At 42.4% G+C, this 19053-nt stretch overlaps 4 protein-coding genes across 6 annotated transcripts; all 4 read right to left on the reverse strand.

Moving 5' to 3' along the window:
* Positions 1 to 3864: 3864 nt before the first annotated feature.
* Positions 3865 to 5208, reverse strand: LOC108101191 (U-scoloptoxin(19)-Tl1a). Of its 2 annotated transcripts, none has more exons than XM_017205438.2 (3): positions 4935 to 5204; positions 4723 to 4872; positions 3865 to 4469 (listed from the first exon to the last, which is right to left on the reverse strand). In XM_017205438.2, exons 1-3 carry the CDS (start codon positions 5044 to 5046, stop codon positions 4348 to 4350), a joined length of 384 nt encoding a protein of 127 aa, XP_017060927.1. In that variant the 5' UTR covers positions 5047 to 5204; the 3' UTR covers positions 3865 to 4347. The 2 variants fall into 2 exon arrangements, with proteins under 2 accessions (XP_017060927.1, XP_017060936.1); XM_017205447.2 differs by having other exon boundaries at positions 4352 to 4642; positions 4935 to 5208.
* Positions 5209 to 6786: 1578 nt separating this feature from the next.
* On the reverse strand, positions 6787 to 11538 carry LOC108101427. The gene is made up of 3 exons (XM_017205757.2): positions 11284 to 11538; positions 8310 to 8489; positions 6787 to 7410 (listed from the first exon to the last, which is right to left on the reverse strand). The coding sequence occupies exons 1-3, from the start codon at positions 11324 to 11326 to the stop codon at positions 7001 to 7003; spliced, it is 633 nt and encodes a 210-aa protein (XP_017061246.1). The 5' UTR covers positions 11327 to 11538; the 3' UTR covers positions 6787 to 7000.
* A 1916-nt stretch (positions 11539 to 13454) lies between these two features.
* Positions 13455 to 15536, reverse strand: LOC108101421. Of its 2 annotated transcripts, none has more exons than XM_017205748.2 (3): positions 15314 to 15536; positions 14469 to 15253; positions 13455 to 14406 (listed from the first exon to the last, which is right to left on the reverse strand). In XM_017205748.2, the coding sequence occupies exons 1-3, from the start codon at positions 15387 to 15389 to the stop codon at positions 14263 to 14265; spliced, it is 1005 nt and encodes a 334-aa protein (XP_017061237.1). In that variant the 5' UTR covers positions 15390 to 15536; the 3' UTR covers positions 13455 to 14262. The 2 variants fall into 2 exon arrangements, with proteins under 2 accessions (XP_017061237.1, XP_017061236.1); XM_017205747.2 differs by having other exon boundaries at positions 13455 to 14418.
* Positions 15537 to 16639: 1103 nt separating this feature from the next.
* On the reverse strand, positions 16640 to 19030 carry LOC108101417 (juvenile hormone esterase). Its single transcript, XM_017205743.2, is given in 5 exon segments — positions 16640 to 18127; positions 18186 to 18276; positions 18279 to 18408; positions 18470 to 18595; positions 18649 to 19030. Coding segments are annotated over 5 exon segments (1683 nt in total). The 5' UTR covers positions 18703 to 19030; the 3' UTR covers positions 16640 to 16845.
* Positions 19031 to 19053: the final 23 nt, after the last annotated feature.

Genomic DNA, 19053 nt, shown 5'->3' on the forward strand with positions numbered 1-19053 from the left:
AGAACAAATATCCGAAAATAAAAAAATCATTAGCCCAACCCCCAGAGAACAGAACAGAAAACTCCTTCCACATTTCAGTGAGCTAATCAAGGAGCAAGGCGGTGAGGTGGTGAGGTGGTGAGGTGATGAGTAAAGAAAAACCGGAAACGCCGTGCCAATCAAATTAAAAAAAGGACCACATCTAGTAACCCCGGGATAGGATGCGAATGAAGGTTAGGAGTCGGGGTTTATGGTAAAGATGTAAGACAAGAATTCACGGGATATGCGGAAGATGAATTTTTAATTTGTTGCTCTTGCTTCCCGTTTTAATTGTTGTTGACAGACTGAGTGACTGGCTGACAGCGTAATTTACAATCCTTTTTCTTTCGCCAGCTTAGAAACTCCATCCCGGCAACGGGAGTGATGGAAATTTTAATTAAAGAAATTGCGGTTAATCCCGTTACAAAAAATGAAGACTCTGCCCCAGGCGATCAGCACTTTGCTGTGGCTAAAACACAACCAAAATTTTGTTGCTAATTGCGGGGGAATTCGTCGGGGGTAATACATCTCCATCTCCATCTCCATCACCATCACCATCTTGTCTACCTCCGCATGCATGAATATGCTATATATTTTGCGTACTTCAAAAGGTGGCACGACACCTCCGCAAAAACCTTTGCCCACCTGGCTTATGGAAACATTTTCATTTTCACTTTCATTTGCTCGCTTTTAATGGTATTATCCAAAAAGGGGGGAGAATATTGTTCAGGTGACAAGGGGTGCCAAGCATTCCCCCCACTTGACTTCCCATATTTGTCAAAGGATTTTGGTAATTTCATTTTATGGCATTTGCACACCAATTTGCATCAAAATTTCAAATTCGTAAGATGGTCGAGAGGCCACAAAGGAAAAGCTAATATAAAGTGCGTTTCAAAAGTGATTGGAGTTTAAAAATTCATAATTCGTAAATTCAAAGAAAAAATACAAAATAAATTTTGTTCCTTTGCTGAACTCTAGAAAAAGAAAGTGACTATAAATACTTCAAATTTTGCTTATACTATTAGGTAAGTCAATTATTTGAGAAAAGGCAAAAGTCTTTGCACTCTTCAACTTTCTGCAGAGTAACCAGCTTATACTTTTTGAAGGCACTGTTTGTGTGCGGATGAGGAAAATGTGATGTCGTGTTGACATTGTGCGGACCATTAAATCGGGTTTACCTAACCCAAATATTTGGCAGCAAACAACGCCGAGCTTAACCTGTTGATCCTGGCAAAAAACGAGTTTGCTAAAAAAGCATGCGAAATAAATTAAATTAATAGCTAACAGCTGCTATCAAAGCCATTTGAAAAAGAAATGCTATTATTTCGGACATATTTTAATAGGCGTCATTTGGAAAGTGCAGTTTGAGCCATAAATTGAACGGTTATGAAGAGCCTTCGTTTATGTTTGATAGGAGTGGTCCGATGAAGACTTTCAGCGCATAAGAAATTAACTTAAAAAGTCATTTTCCTGCAAAGGATGAGCTGCGAGGCGGGGTAAAAAAGGATTAATTGCATGAGGAGCTCCTCCGACCCCATGACAACACGAAGTGCACGCGGCCATGAAGTGAATATCCTGGCTTTCCCATAAGCCATTGACTTGCCACATCCTTTTGGCCAGGACCCAGCCAACCAGCCAACGAGGCAGCCAACCAACCCGGCATGTGTGCTCTGGTGGATCCGTATTTTTTAATAGTGTTCCGTGTGCCTCTTGGCGTTAATTTATGCCACAAAATCATTTTCTTTTATACTCTCCACACTCCCCAGCCACATGCGAAAATAAAAATTAAAAAAGTGCAAAATATAAAATGGCAAAGGACGAAGGAGCGGATCCGAGGGCGGTGGGCGGTGGGCGGTGGGCGGTATGGAGATGCAAATTGCGTTGCACTGGCCCCAGGATATGAGACGCAAACGCCAACGCAGTTTTATGTCAAGTGAAAAATGAGTGCGAACTATGACATGAAATATGAGCGTATCTGAGCCTTATCCCGAAACCCCACTCCCCCTCCCCCTCCCCCACCCAAAAAACCCCCCTTGAAAATGCGCACACAAACTTTTATTAGTTTCTGTTCGGTGCAAATGCGACACAAATAAACGCAAAAATCGGGATTAGCTCGCAAAAAACGAAAACGAAATCAAAAACGTAAACAAATGCAAAAAGCGAAAAGCCAGCAAAGAAAATACAGAAAAAAAACCCACATAAATAATTTATTATATGACATGATGGGCCGTTCCGATAAGCCTCGTCCCCAGCACGAAACGCTCGCACTTACCTAAAAAACAAAATAAAAAAAATAGAAAACTAAAGTACCTAAAACAACTTAACAAAAAATATTACGGCAAGCTCGGCTCGCTCCGGTTTCGGTTTCGGAATGGATTTGGTTTTTGTTTTGGTTTCGGATTTGGGTTCGAGTTCGGGTTCGGGTTCAATCGCCAGCGATTTCGCGGCATTACTGCACAACTTATGCAATCTAAGACGCAGTACGGTGATTGAACGTACACTGATTTACTCAATTGTACACTATACGTGTACTTATAGTAGCGCATATAGTACCCTCCGGCCGTAGTGCACCCGATTTAGCTCTAGATGTTGATATAGATCGCGAGAAGTGTCCAGACAAGGCCGGTGTTTTCACTGCCATTGGCATTGGCCGGTTAATTTCCATGACAATGAATTCGTGGCAGCGAGAGTGATGCAATCCACTCAATGCAAGGTCAGGATATATTCTTAACTTGCACTAGTTCCAGAGCTATATATGTTTTTACGATCCTTACTTTGTAGAGCTCATAAATCGCTTGAATATTAACGAGTTTATGTTTTGATATCGATATGATATCTCCACTTCATTTAATTTAAGAGGCAAACAAGTTATTACTTTTATAATAAATTTGAGTTTAGAGAGCTTGGTAAACAATTAAATCTGAAAAATTTCTGGAATTTCCAGACACTTGACCTCGTTTCTTGTCTTATAACTTTTTTACTTACAATCTTTATCGTAAATTGAATTACATTCTTCACAGCTAATAACTTTTTCTCAATTTACTTACCATGCAATTTTTTTGATTAAATCTGGATTTACACATTATACCGCATACACGTTTATACACAATAAAAATCGTTTTCCATATAAAAAAATGTTTTTCTGTTGAGTTATTCCCATTGATGAAAAAACGCTTTCCAGAATAGTGGAAACAATTAGATTATAATACACTATATTGATATAGGCACACGTTGCTGGCGCCTCAATGCCGCCTTGCATACGAATTCATTCAACTCAAGAGCGCTGGCCAAATCGAAACTAAACTGAAGTGACCCCGTCGGCCGACCGACCGCCCAACTATAAATAACTGAATGGAATAAGCGTCCAAACATTAGCAATGAAATCATGCATAACCGAAAGATACAAACAAATATCGGGGAGCACAGAAAAACAAAGCATGCGCGGCACATGGATATATCTTCGTGATGCGTGGCAAGGTCGTTTATTTTTGTTTAGCACTGTTTGGAATTAAAATTCTTAACACACAAATGAGAGGCAGTCCAAAGAACGAATTGATTTCGGTGGGTTCTGAACTTGACATTGAATATTCGGGAAAAGATAAGCTTTGTTTTCGGTTTTCACCCTATGATCCACTCTCGCCCATCATCCACATTTATATTTGCTGATGATTCGGCTATTGTTTTCATTTGTTCCATCTTCGTCTTTTCGATTTGGGGCTGTACTTGGGGCACGTGACGGCTTAACATCCAGATGATAAGGGGATCAGACTTGGGAGCTGTCAGCTGACCCAAACCCATACTTACATAATCCTCCGATACGCGACTGTTTGAGTGAGTAGAGATTCGTTTTGGAAAATATTTACAATGCATTTATTGGAAGCAGTCAAATATTTCACATTGTCGGGAGATGTGTGGGTACTTAAGAATTCATACAAAAGTATTCGTACAATATAATTAATATATAGAGTTTAATAAATACATGTTTATGTACGGTGTGTGTGTGTGTGCGTGTGTTTGCGTGCATGCAGAGAAAAAACAAAGCCATATCTTTACCAATTTTTGCGAACAATTGTATTGTTTTAAATCAAATGTTTCTTAACATGAAAAATATGAATTCATTGTTCTACTTAATCTTATACATTTTTAAAGAATCAAACAAAATTTTAAAATGACATCATACATTTTTTGGTCAGACTTCAGTATAATAAATTATTTTTAATATTTTAAACGTCATGAAACAAAAAATATTTCCGATGAATAACTGAATGATAAGAAATTCGGCGATGTTTTTTCTCAGCATGGGCATGTGTTTGGTGTGGTTAAGTATAACTAAATCAGGACACAGCAGACTTGGCCATTCTGGCAATCGGTACCGGGTCGCAGGAGCCTCTGGTGGCATCGGTCCATGCACTGTCCCAAGTGTTCCGCACAGGGCGCTGGTCTGACCGGCACTGCAACGGCAACGGGATGACGTTTGACGTTTTTGAGGGCGATGGGACACACAGAATGGATCGGGTTTTATATTTTTTTTTTTTATGGTTAGTGGCGATTTTTGGATACGACGATGCCAATTTTGGGTGGTTAGAGTTTTTTTAAGAGTGCAAAGCAGGTAGTTGGGATTGGACTGATGGGGTTTTTGGGGTTTTTGTTGGGGGGTTTTAAGCAGGATGGTACACACAGCAAAAGGCTTGTAGGTCTACTCACGCTCATAGCAGCACTCCACGCCCTGTCCGGCACTCGTGGGGCACAGACCCTTGTTCGAGGTGGGTTCCAAGCAGTCCTTCGTTTGGACACACAGTCCGCCAACCAGAACGCACTGGCGATCATTGGGATACACACGGACGCCCTGCAGCACTACGATTTACACAGGGTGGTTAGCTATAGCGGATCCAAAATCACATCTGGCACACACTTACTGTAAAAATCTGGGTCCACTTCGTTTGTATCGATGTTGGCTTGAACCTGGCTCAGCATTAAAATAGTGCCGACCAACAGCAGGCAGCCCAACAAGCTCTTCCTTAGCGACATGTTAACGGTTTTTCGGTTGTGCTACCGGGCGTATACGTGATATGCCAAGAATCAATTCTATTGGGTTCGATTCGATATATTCGCTGTACTCTCAATTCACTTCACTCTGATAATCCACTTCCTCGCGATGGCACGGTTGGTGTTGAACTGATCCCAGCTAATTAATCTACAGAGGCTTTTCAACGAAAAAAAATACTTGCTTATAGCGAGAGAGAGCGAGAGAGAGAGGAACTGCGCGAGAGGGAGAAAGAGGGAGAGTTTTTGCACAACTAACTGTGGGGAAAGAGGAAGAGGCGGAAGAAGAGGAAGAGTAAGAGTGGGGAGACGGGAGGAAGTCGAGGAAGTGCGGTTCAATTGAAGAGCGTGAGAAGGTTTAGAAAATTGGCCAACTCCGATCGGCTCCATCCGCTTCAATCAGCAACGCTCTCCATTACACACGGAGAAAAAGATGATAGTTTTGCAAGAGATACTGTGTGGTCATTGATTAAGATTTCACATTATAATTAACGCTGTTTCTACACACGAAGAAATAACGAGAAACTTTATGAGTAAATCCCCTAACAAATGAGGAGTTCGTTAAGTTCGTTTAAAATAATTTTGAGTTTAATTTTTAATAATCATCAATTAACCAATAAATGTAATAGATTTTAAATCGATAAATCCTTGAAATGGTCGATTACAGTAATCGACTAGTGAATGCTATTGATTATTTATTATCAATAGCATTATTATTATCAATTACATTTGCTTATTTAAAAGATCATTATATATTTTTCGGAAATTCCCTTTATAAGTGATGAAATAGATTCTTGAAAACAAAACAAAGTAGTGATAGCTTTCGGTGTAGTTAATGATCGCTCAATGAATGGACCCACAATCAAGCGTTCAACTCGGGCAACAAGCGCCAATCAGCGACCATCGGCAGGCAGGCAGGCAGCAAGAGCAAAGACAAGAACAAGAACAACAAGCACGATGGTCTGCATCAAATGAACCGCATTGAGCGGGGCGTAACGTGATTTTACTGCAATCCGATCTGGTTTGCCACACACACTCCCCCCAGCCTCTGATTCGTTCTCCCCAAAAGCGACGTCTTATCGACGTTGTTTGTGTAATTTTCGAAAACAATTTGTGAAAATAAACAAAAATTGAAATATTACGCATACGCCGCGGTGTGCTGGCTGTGCCCCAGAATAAGCAATTCTGTTTTGGGCCAGATGTTACCTTCGATCGATCTAAACAATTGCGGCTGGAGAAGAAATTCACTAGAAGCGATCGATGAATGAACTAAATGCCTGACCCTGGACAGCTAAATGGCAATGGGAAAGGGAAGTACTTAATGTTTGTTTACTTAACTTACCCTTTTTCGCCAGAGAAGCGGTCAAACAAACGTCATTTTACTTTTTGGGTAAACACACGGAGTGCACTTCACCTCCAGATCCGCAGATTAGGATTAAAGGGTTCAGTTTCAGGCCTTGTCAATCCATCCGCATCGAGTGGGAGCCCCACAAAACAAAAAATTCCCCTGAACTCAGCGCTTATCAGTTTTGAACACAAGTGTTCCCCGAGAGCTTTTACCCAGAAAAAGCTGCCGGTTTCTGTCTTAGTTATGCATATTATTTGAAGCTTTTTGAGAAAGAGTTGCCAGACGTTTCCCTTGTACTGGGAATATCCCCCATGAGCCCCGTTATTAATTTAAAGCCAAGTTCTTGGAAAACCAAACATCACGTTCTGTGAATCATCTTCGATAACATTTTTGTTTTATTACAGATAATAACTTATTCATCTAGTTTCAGTTGAACTGGCATTTGAATGCGTATATGCACATACAGATATCTTTCATTGTCAGTCTTTTTTGTGGGATCTTACGACATCTAATACTTGGCCCATTGCCATTAAACAGCAAATATCACAGAGTCGAGGGGCGAAGGCTGAGTCTTCACCGATGGCTTATCGGTTAGTCGGCCGACTTCTGCAGTTCGTTGACGATGATCATGTCGCAGGTCACAGCAGGTGGCAATGGACTTGCTGTCACGGGCGGAGGTGAGTTGGGGGCACCCAGTTCGCCGGACTTGTTGCTGAACGGTATCACAAACACACTCGTTTTGGCCGCATGCTGCATCTTGATAACGGTATCGTAGCTGGGTGGTGCAAATTCACTGTACGAAGGGGAGGGAGTGGGTGGTGCCCTCAGACCCTCGGTGGGCTGACTTCCGGTGGGGCGACGCCTCATGTCGCGACAGCGACGATCCGAACAGGCCATCAGCATGAAGAAGGCAGCCAGGGCCAAGAAGGTGGCCACATACCACACAATCGTGATCACATCCATCGCCGTTTGGGATAGTTCGTTGGGCGATTCAACGCGAGCTAAAAGTATTAAGTGTGAATTAGTTCTGGGATCACAGTCCAGCCAACTTCTAGACAGATATTAATTAGAATCAATTTAGAAATCCCTAGAATGCCTATTTCGCCAAAAGCCTTTGGTTGCTTCATCTCAGTACCATAGTTTATTGCCTCGACATCAGGTTATCAGTCAATCGGAGTGCTGATCGCGGTTGTTGTGCTTCTAGTCACGAATTGTGGGTCTGCGCCATAAACTTTATGACGAAACTGCTCGATTCGCATTACTGTCGCGTCATCGAACTACGCTAATGGCTAAAATGGTCTATAGATAGGGGCTAACCCCTGTTGTGGGTACCGCAATTAGGCAGGAATTGCTGTTAAGTGCAGGTTTCAAGGGTCCGGTAAAATTGAGATATTACCAGTAGTTACCAGGGGTTACGAAACCGAGTTCAATTGAAAGCGTTCCTGAACCTTCTTAAGCCTGTTTACAATGCCTCGTAGACGGAGAAATATTTGCTAGAACTTTTACAGGCAATTACGATCATAATAAAACCTACGTTTAAAAAACGTTCACTTTCAGCTCATCATATTCCTTAGATACACTACTCTTTATCATTGGTGCTGTTATGATTTTTATCAGGGCCACTCTATCTCGCAAATTAATTCATTTTAATCAAAGTGCGATCTTAAAAACGTTTGTCCGTATGTTACCACTTCAAGTTATTATTTAATTTAGATAAGGAGCCACAAATAAGGTCACGGTTGTTTATATATTTAACAAAGAAAATGACTGTTGTCAATGCAGATATTACTCATAACATCGAATTTGTAGTATTTATCAGAAGCACTACTTTAAAGGACTTTTAAAGGATAATTATGTCTCTTATAGTTGGCACTTTTCACGTTTTCTCAAAGACACTCACTGTTTTTGTAGACAATTATCCGGGTGTTGTTCGGGATGGTGTCGGGAAACAAGTCCACCTCGGTGGTTCCGTTCGCGGAGGTAAGGTTGTAGGACAGCTGGTGGGAGGACTCGTTGAGGACGTTCTCCAAACTGAGCAGATAGGACTGGCCGTGTACGCAGCACGAGCTGGCGATGATTACTGAAATGGAATAGAAGAGCCACGCCGAACCAAACCAAACCGCATCGAATCGAAATCGAATCGCAACGGAACAGAAGGGAACGGAGCGGACGAGGGGCATTAGCGATATTATTATGGTATATATAGTATATCAGGAAATCAAGACGGAGTGGCGAGTGGTGAGCTCACTGATAGCTTATCACTTTGCCATTCTGAGGCGTGCGAACGAATGGATTTTCTTTCAGGTGGGAGCGATGAAAAGATGTTTGTCTTCGGCGACTGATAAGGGTATCTAAATATAGTCACTGCCAGCGGGGCGTTCCCCTCGTAAATGGATCGCTTAATAAGCTCAGTCAATCGGCCGTTTAAGTTTACGGCCAAAAGCCACTCGACGATAAGCGACTCAATGACGACTTTCTGTCTGAGGCGGCGTTTTTTCCTTTTTGGTGTATCCCCAGATCCCTGATATGGATTGAGAATATCTCTAGATCCAGCGACTAGTGAGGTAGGCAAAAGCCCACATAGGGTTTATCTTTATAGCAACTGGGATTGCAAAATATTTTTGCCGCTCCCATCAAAACACAAACACCATAAAAGCCAGTTAAGCTGCCGCCATAAAAATACATTGCTATCTCATTTAAAAGACAGTTCGATGAGTTGGCAACTGAGTTCACACACTTCTTTGGGTGGGTATGGTTACCATATTTCACCATCGATGGTGCGGTCTTCTTTGGTACGCACTGGTGATGGCTGGCTGGGCACACGGCACACCACACCTTCAGTTTGCTCTTTTATCTTTACAATGTCTGTCAATGATTACTTTACGGCGGGTCTGATTTCTCCTATCAATTTCACCACAGAACTGATGAAATTTCGGTCGGACGAAATTGTTGACCCAGGTTGCGGATGTGACGATTCTGGTTGAGAGACAGCTGGTCATTCCCGCAATAGATTTTTTTTTCTTTTTTTCCCTCCCAGAGGAAAAGTTGCGCAACTGATAACTCATACGCCCTGTTGTCTGGCCAAAAAAGTGGAAGTTTTTAATAGATAGGAAAGCTGAATGAATAGAATCTCTGGGTTTATTTTAATCGCATTATCTTAGTCATGTGGGAACTCCGAACCCGAGGGAAAATTAAATGGAATCTTTGTGCTAAGTGACGATAAATCTCAGACTCATCTAGAAAACATGGTCATGTGGAAACATTCGTCCCATGTTAATTGAGATGAATGGAATCTTTCTGCTAGTCTAGAGCAAATATTTTCCACACTGATAAAAGATGAAAACATCTTGAGATTTATCTGAAAATGTAACCAAGTAATTAAAAGTAAACCCAGACAGCCCTGCTCCACTTCTGCACTTCACTATAGAATGTAAGCACATGTTTTATGGTCCCTAAAAATAACTATGGTTGGGTGTGGGTTTCTTGGGGAGAGTTTCCAGTTAACAATGGATAGAATGTGCGGGTGGGTTCGGTTATTTATAGAGTGCCAAGTGGATACTGATAAGGTGGCAGTAAAAAGAAACGCATGCAAACAAAACCAGCACAAGCTTATTTAAATGCCAAACAAAACAAGCAAAGTGGAAGTGAAAAAAAATAAGCAACCACAACAACATATTAGCAATTAAAATCTAATTAGCCACTAACAGCAAAACGTGCTGGAGTCAACGTCAGCAATTCCAGTGGCTCGAGTGGTGCGGTGGCACCTGAACAAACCTAGCCGGTGGATGCGAGTGGAGTTATTGTCTTGGCCACATGCCGCAAATTATCGGAACCGCAGATAAACGAACTCCAATTGCCTTGAACCGGCTTTCTACTTAAGAAATCGAATTTCGGGAATTTCCGTGATTTGTTGCCATTACCCCCCAAAGTTGGGTGGCTTTAGTAGAGTAAACCGCCCCATTTAATAACGTCATTTGTCATTAGCATTTGGGGCTTGCCAGCGACTTCAGCTTAACCGGTTTCCATAATTTGCGGGAAAATTGCCAGTCGAGATATCGCAGGCCCCCCTCGAAACCAAACAACATCCCACTTTTAGTGAAATGCCACAGAAACGAGGGCCTTTAATTTTGATTTGCCCGGATGATATTTATTAGGCGATCACATGCCGGCTCTCGGATCTTATCTAACGGGATTAGCGGATGACTGGATCGTAAAGACTTCGTTAACTGGTTTACGATGTCTGGATGAAGATGATATGGTCCTGACGCCAGAAGTTCCTCAAACAGTCAAATTAGGTTATGATGGCTATTATGGCCTGCATTTGATAAGAGGCGGGGATTTTTGTTGGATAAAGTTTAATGACATCGTGTTAAAAGAAAGAGTTGATATATGGAAGCTCCATTATAAAGAAGAAGTTATAAAGTTGTTGTAAAACTAAATCTCAAAGACATTTTATCACAAAGCTTCTTGAAAGAATCAATATTTTGTATAAACTCACAGAGACATTTATTCTACAGACATTTAATCATATTTAAGAGGCCAAAACTATTTGTGTTGAGAACGCTTTGAATAATCACAGACATTTCCTGTTCCGTTTGAGCTTTGACTATTTTTATGAGATAATTATATGGGCAGTTCTTTTAAAATACCTATAGACCGTTCGACAGACCCATTCAAACATTCCCTGCTCAATGAGCTACTCGCTATGTTTATTCACGGTATAATTACTAGCAATCAGCTAGGGTTTGTGGAAGTTCACGTTCACATAATTAGCATATGCTTGTTCGCGACTTGTTTACTGCCTGCTTTTGTATATGGTATATGGCAATACAATATCTGTGCATATATCCAGAGAAGGCCTGGCTGAGACTCACCCATCATAATTGGCAGCATTGTGTGGATCCGGCTGGGTTTCATGGCGCTGAGGTTCAGGTAACTGGGACTGTGGTTTGTTTTTAATTCACACACTTGTCGGCTGGAATTGCAATCAATGAATTTCCATAAATCGTTCACTTCACTGAGAATTGCACCGGGCAATTGGAAACGGAGGCGGGCCTTAGGCTTCGATACGAACTGTCCGCCGAATCGATCTTGTAGCTTCAACTGTGTGTCGCAGACTGAGTGAGCCGCTCGGTTTGCCCACAACTTTTAGCCGGAGCTGCTCTTTCTGCCAGTGGTTTCTGCCAGCGTCTTTGTGTTTCTGCGGGCCCCCGTGCGTATGAGTCACGCGCTCTCCGCTCGGCGAGAAAGTAACTCCGGCGATTGGCGAGACCAGTTAGAGCAACGTATCTAATTGTTGGCCAAAACATCAAACAACAGCGTTCAAGGGGTGGCGTGTAAAACTGTCGCCACCGCAAACCCCATGAATGATTGGATGTGGCTTTGGTTCTGCTCCTGTGGTTACCAAGCGTTTTTACAAACGCACACACAGCAAACCGAAGCATAAACTCTTTTTTCAATGAGTCATTTCATCTCAAACTTCGTTCAATCGGATTAACAATCGATGTGAAATGTATGTAATTATATTTATTAAAAAAGGTATTGGAGATGTAGGTTTCGGGAAGTTTAATTTGCACACAAATAAAAATCAAATAAAATATTCCACAATTTAAATGGTTCCGCAGTTTATTATTATCAATTCAAAAAAATTCTGCAGAGATTTACAAAATTTTATTTATAGTTGATAAGTATAAAAACAGGCATAAATAAACACACTTCCAATAAATAGAAGAATTATCTTGAACTTTAACAATTTGCCGACAAATCATGTACACATGTACTTAGAGCGATTTATTGATATTTACTGTTTATGGAAGTGATTAAATAAATATTGATCTTGCCAGGTTAAAAAAATCTTCTTTCTTGCTGCGCAGTTTATGCAAAATAGATTTTTGAGCTGTTAAATGAAATCTGTCATAAAGTCATGACAACATGTCATAGATAACAGATATGTGATAAGAAATATAAATAATTTATATACTTAGTTGGCTATATTTACTCTTTTCATTTTACAAACCCAAAATAATGTAAAAACCTTTTTCACCTTTACTTACATATACTTTACATGACGGTTTTAAAACAAGCCACACCTTAAACCGCACATCCTTATTTACCGTTCGCTTTAAATATATAACTTCGTGGAGGCTGGAGCTGCCTGCAAAAGTGGATCAAAGAAGTCGCTTTGGTTGGGGTTATTTTTGGGCGTGAACTCACACCTACACGCCCACATAAAAGTGCTAATTCGCTGTGCGAATTTCGTGATTTGACAACATGGAAGCGTCAGAAGAAGATCGAGTGAAATTTCTAGGATACCCAAGGGGTCTGTCTTCCAGTCGGAATGATAGATGGCTTTGTGGCCAAACTTTTTATCAAGGTGCTTGACACCAATTAAGGCCAAGTGCTGATTGTGGCCAAATTATGAGCGCCGTAAAAGAGATTTGCAATCGACCCTGAACTTGATGAAAAGATAGATCGATCGAACGAACGTCTGGCTCTTTTGTGTGCGTGTTATAATTGGCACCTGGGCGTTATATATAGAGAAATATCCGTGGACCAGCTACCGGTTGCCAAGAGGCTGCACATTCGCTAATTGTTTCGCATACTGCGACTCCAAGGCAATTGGACAATTGCGGGCCGACATTGAACGGGGGCACAGATTGCCCGGCAAATTGTCTCGCAGCTACGATGCCAATAACCAGTTTGGTCAATTGTGACGAGTCAATGGCCAAACGACCCCAGCACGTGCCACATCCACCATGATCCATCTTTGAGTCCGGAGTTGGTAACAAAGAAAAATCTCAATTGACCGAATAGATGACGCAGTTAAAGCCAACACCTTTTTCCTATTCGTGACCAAACTCAGGTTTCCGTGCAGATGAGTTGACGGTGCGGGGGATCGAATAGCCCGTCCGACAGGTTATTGGATAAGGCACGTGCTGATTCATGAAGTGTGTCACCATGTGATGAAACCCCAACACCCAAAACGGGGGATGATCAGCGGAGGGTGATGCGAGGTGATTCCCGTGCGCACTTTCGCTATGCTCCGTTGAGATTTAGTTGGTTTATTTATCTGTTAATATACGGTATTTGAGTGAGTTGCGTGTGTATACATATGAAGTAATTGGCTTAAGACCTACTGACCACTGATCCGATCTTTCAGTTACATTGCAGTTACATGTTTGGAGTAAATACTGTAGTTCGTACATAATCCCGTGAGCGTGTGTGCCTACATAATATATATTACTCTGGATTGAACAATTGACACATTCGGCCAGCACACAACAAAGACATCTACAAGCGCGTGGTATTCTAGGCGTACAAATACATAACATATATCTATGCAGTACAGAAACAGGTACAACTATGTGGTATGCCCGGCCAGGACCTGGCTGGCCCTTGGAATATTTACGCTAGCTATTACAGAGACTAGTACTGTGTGGCTTTTGCTTATAAATAATTGTTGCTTAGATAAATAATTGATATAATTTCATTGAGTACGGTAATACCAGTGAGATTTCATCAGTGAGTAAACAATTTGCGTTGCCAAAAGGCGGCTTCAACAGTTACAAATACTAAAAACCAAAACGGATCGCTAAAAAACATAAAGCTTAAATATATACATCAGTAAAACGTTGAGTATTTTGTGGATCTGCTTCGAAGTGAACACATCAACAAGGTTGAAGATTGATCGCTTTCGCTAATCTCAAAACATAAAATCAGTCCTAACATATTTACATGGAATGCTAATCGTTTCAAATAGAGATTCAATTACCTAATAGGACTAATACAACAAGTGTGCGATACCAAGTACTTGCTGATCTGGCACAAGGCGGAGCGAACCGAGCAGCGGATCTTTATCTTTCCGGGAACAGGGACTCGTAGCTGGGCGGTAGATCCTTGGGCGTAGCCGGCTGCTGTTGCTGCTGGTTATCGTGTTCGTGCAGGACGCTATCATCGTAATGGACCGCTGGTGGCAGCTCAATGGTGGGCACATCGGACTGCAAGTAGGACTAGCAATCAGTTACCGATTATCGCATTTTAAAGAGAATTCTTAACTTACCCTGGCTCGCCGCTGGTTAAAGCGAGCAGCGGAGGCCTCGTGCGCCCGCTGCTGGACTGTAATGCAGTTCCAGTACTTCCAGCATATCCACACACAGAAGCCAACGCCCAGCATGGTGAAGATGAGCGACGTCAGTGCCGAAATGGCCACATTGGCCGTGTCTATCTCCTCCGGCACGATGGCGTCGTGGAAGCAGGTGCCCTCGTCACGGCACGGATACAGGCAGTTGGTGATGTTGTCCCGCACAAAGTGCCGCGAAATGCACGAGTACTGGTCGCCGGGCTCGCAGAGGAAGTCTCCATTGAACTGGCACTCGGAGTGGGCCGTGAGCACCATGCGCAGCTCGAGCGGATCGCCCAGTATGTGGCGCGATCGATCGATGAAGATGTGCACGTTGACCTCGCGGTCGCGCTGATCGAAGATCAGTCTTCCAGCAGGTCCGTCAATGGAAATGTCCGTGCAAATGCGCTCGCTGGGCGAGCGGTTGCCGCTACTGAACTGGATGTAGTCGATGCACTCCTTGGACACCGGATCGCGACGGAACTTGAGCCGCGTGATGATGGTGTAGATGCCGCGCGGCAGTCGCTCGCTGGTCAGCACCCGGAACTGGCAGTCGTACTTGATCCTATTGGCCGCGTGACCGTGGGGCAGTGTCAGATTCCACGTCTGGGTGACGATCGCCCCGGAGGTGTCTTCGAAGTCTAGCCGCACCGTAGGATCCCCACGGAAGGGCTTGGCCAGTGTGTAGAATAGCTTGTCCGAGCACATGATGTCCTGCAGGCGAACTGCGAAGCAAGAGGAATAGTAACTTTTCCAGTTCTGCGCGTGATGCTTAAGTCTCTTACCGTTTTTGTAGGCAGTGGAAAAGGCCACCAACATGGCTAGTGACCAGAATGTCCCGATGCAGCACTTGCCCAACATGTTGGCACTTGTCCCGCGTCCACACGTCCTGCGCGCGTCCTTATTCCTGTTCCGTCGCGGCTTTGTTTAGCTAGAATCCCTGCAATCGCATTTGCATTAAAATGTAAATTTGTTTATTGCTAAATTGCAGTTAGTGTGACCGCCGGCGATGAACTAGTGCTGCCGATAACATGTCAAAATATCACTATATCGATATTTCTTGCGTGAAGTAGACATATTTATATCGCGATATTGTTTTTGGCTAAATATTGAAATTACAGGTTTTTTTTTAATTTAATGATATAAGCGAAGTCTTAACTATATCTACGAAATATTGATTTTTATTGCTTTCTTGCCGCCTCTTTGAATTGGTGGTACCCGCTGAAAATTTTACAGGAAAAAGGTGTGGTGAAATTTAAATGTTATACAGCACGGACACCAACCTCTAGGGAAATCTTGAATTTAAACTGGATACTTAAAGAGTTAAAGATAATTTACCTTCTACTTACTTTCTATCTATTCTATCTATCTTTATCTATATTTTTTCGAGCCTAATCTTTAAAAATTCTAATCATATTTTTCGACTCTAACTCAAATTAAAATTGGTTCACTAAATTGCAATAGTTTTTTTTAATATCTTTACACAAAAATTCCAAAAAAAAAATTATCTTTTCAGATAAAAAGTTATTTTTGGATAACTGCGCCACTCGGCCGAAGTATAAAAACATCGAGATTCAGTAATGTTTTAATCAGTAATTGCAAAATGTTTATTGCACTCTGGACAGTATTGGTTCTGCTTTCTCTTGTAGGATGCGATCAAGTTATTCCGACTGTAGAAGATGGTAGTTTAACAACGAGTTCTTTCGTTAAGATCGGAAAAGATCATTATTACATTGAGACCAAGACGGAAAAAAATTGGTTTGCTGCCTCCGAGTCCTGCCGTCAAATGGACGCCCATCTTATAGCCTTTGAGTCCCTTGAAGAGTGGGATTTAATCAATCAGTATCTCTTCAAGAATCATATAGATAATGTTTACTGGACCTCGGGCTCTGATTTGTCACATCAAGGAAAACACAGTTGGTTCTCAAATGGTCAGCCAATAACGTTAAACATTTGGTACCCGGGGGAACCAAACAATCAGAACGGAAATGAACATTGTGACGAACTGGGTTACCGAAGAACTGCATCCAATTACAATGTTTTGAATGACAGACCATGCGAAACACCAAGGCTCTACATTTGCGAGAGAACTTATTCAAAAACAGTTTCGCTTACGATCTGGTAATAAATGTATTTATTAAAATCACATCATTTCAAACAAAGTAATTTTAATTTAAACTACTTAGAAAGACCCTCTTAAAGAAGATATTATTTAATATCTGTGAAAGGAAATTTCTGATGAATATCGCTTTAAAATTCCGATTTCTACAAATATCTACTTGCTTCTTTATTGCTTTTTTGCTTACTAACTATGGACCTAGAGCTTGGCTCTCAGAGCTTCGTAGCACTTGCTCCTGTATCTTCTGTACATGCTGCGCCAGAAGTCCATTCTTTCCCCATCAGGGTTGGCGCACATCTTCAGCTCCCGATCGATAAGTAGACAGTCGAGCTGGAATTGTTTGCCTGGCTGGGGTTTCTGGACAGGTGTCCAATTTTCCAATGGCTTTCCATCGCGCGCGAAATTCGCCCACATCTTACAGAGTTGTTCCGTAACCAGAAGGTCATCCTTTCTCATCTCGGACTCGTCACCCGCCATCTGAAACAGATAGCAGATATCATCGGCATGTGCCACTCCACGGAGATCCTCGTTCTGGAAGATTTTCTTGTACATATTGCGACCGCCCACGTAGTCCAAACGATAGAAGTACAGAGGTGACTTTGTCTGGCAGCAGGCGTGAATCTCCGCTGCATGCTGCAAATCCATACTGAAGTGATAATCGCTAAACAGGTCCACCATATTATCCAGATTATCCTTTGTCAAAGCTTTCCCGTTGAAGTAAAAGGCTCTTATGTCGGAAGCAGCCTCTTGGGCCTCTGGAGCCTGTGGATTCAGCACTAAATTTTTGGGAACCATCCTGGCCAAATCGTCCTCGTAGGCCTCTATTTTCTGCTTGGCCTTGATCACCATGGCTAGTCCCTCGGCCGAATTGTAGCCCATGATCACTGGCATTCCTCCGAGGAAGTCTTTTTTGTGCATTAGATCCAGGATGTTCTGGTCCAGGAAGCTATCCGGACTGCTACTATCCTCCACGACTGGCTTGAATGCAAATGGCAGGTGGCGTCGCCGTTCATCGGGAGTGAGGACTTTCAATGTATTCGACAAAATGCCAGTGGGTGTTGCCTTCTCCGACTGCAGAAAGGCCAAAAGGGATTTGGTGTCGCCACCAAAATCACCACCACCCAGGAGCCCCGCCAGACGACGAGTTTTAGCTGCCGCGTCGTTTTGAAACACCCACTCCATGTTGGCCGTTCCACTCTGCATGATGGCCTTGTGGAAAAGCCGGTTAGCATGACGGGCATAGGTGTGCAGATGCACTGAAGCTCCGCCCGCACTCTCGCCGAACAGAGTTACGTTATTGGGATCGCCGTTGAAGCTGGCAATGTTATCCTGCACCCACTGGAGGGCCAGACGCTGGTCCTTAAGTCCCATGTTGCCATGAATTCCCTCCTCGGGTAAACTAAGAAATCCGAGAGCACCAAGCCGGTAATTCAGGGTGACCACAATAACTTCCTGCTCCATGAGCTTTGCGGGAAAATGACTGATAGAAGATAAAATAGATTAGATTTGGGATTAGGTTATATGCTTAAAAATCTTACAAGTCACTGTTGCCATTGCCAAAGAAGAACCCTCCTCCGTGAATCCAGACCATTACAGGCAGAGGAGCCCCAGAATTCCTGGCTTTAGGACATAGACATTTAGGAAAAGGCAGTTCTCTGAACCGGCTACCTCTAAAGTGAACGGATCTCGCTGGTGGGAGATATTACCCTCCTTGCTGCAGTCTTGTTCAGCCTCCTTAAATTGCAGTAGCGGCCGAGGGCTCTGGATTTAAATTTACATAGTTCTATATTACAGAGCACTTCGAAGACCAGGTTTTACCCACTCGAAAACGAAGCTCTCCCAGCGGTGGTTCAGCATAGGGAACTCCCAAGAAACTATTGTATTCCAGTCCACTGGCCAGTTTCTTTTGCTGCCCCACTACAACTCCTTGTTTCACTGGCACTTTCACCTGGAAAAGTCGCAGTTAAAATATGGAAATTGATTTCGAAAGGTGAGTTTTACCTTCATGCTGCTGGAGAACCTGGTAAATATTAATCTACCGCCCGAACGGAGCATGGCGAAATTAGCTGTCCTCCCTTCGAGATTTCATAAACAATCTAATCAGCCGCAATTATTCGGCAATCACAAAACCAGAAACCGCTGAACTTTGTTCATAAAAAACAGCTGACGACTTTTAACCCTTAGCTTGTCCAGCGGGTGCTTTTTGCGTCATAATAGGTTTAATATTTAAAAGCTTTTCAAGGTCAAGAGTAAACTCGTTTAAAATATTTCATAAAAACATGTAAATTAATAAATTTATCTTTATAGAAATATATAATAAATTGTTGGTTTATAGACCAATATTATACTTTTCGATAAGACTACGAGAACAAAAACAAATTTTAAAACAAAAATACAAAACTACAA

Source organism: Drosophila ficusphila, unplaced genomic scaffold, assembly GCF_018152265.1.
Source record: "Drosophila ficusphila isolate 14025-0441.05 unplaced genomic scaffold, ASM1815226v1 contig_414, whole genome shotgun sequence".
NCBI lineage: Eukaryota > Metazoa > Arthropoda > Insecta > Diptera > Drosophilidae > Drosophila > Drosophila ficusphila.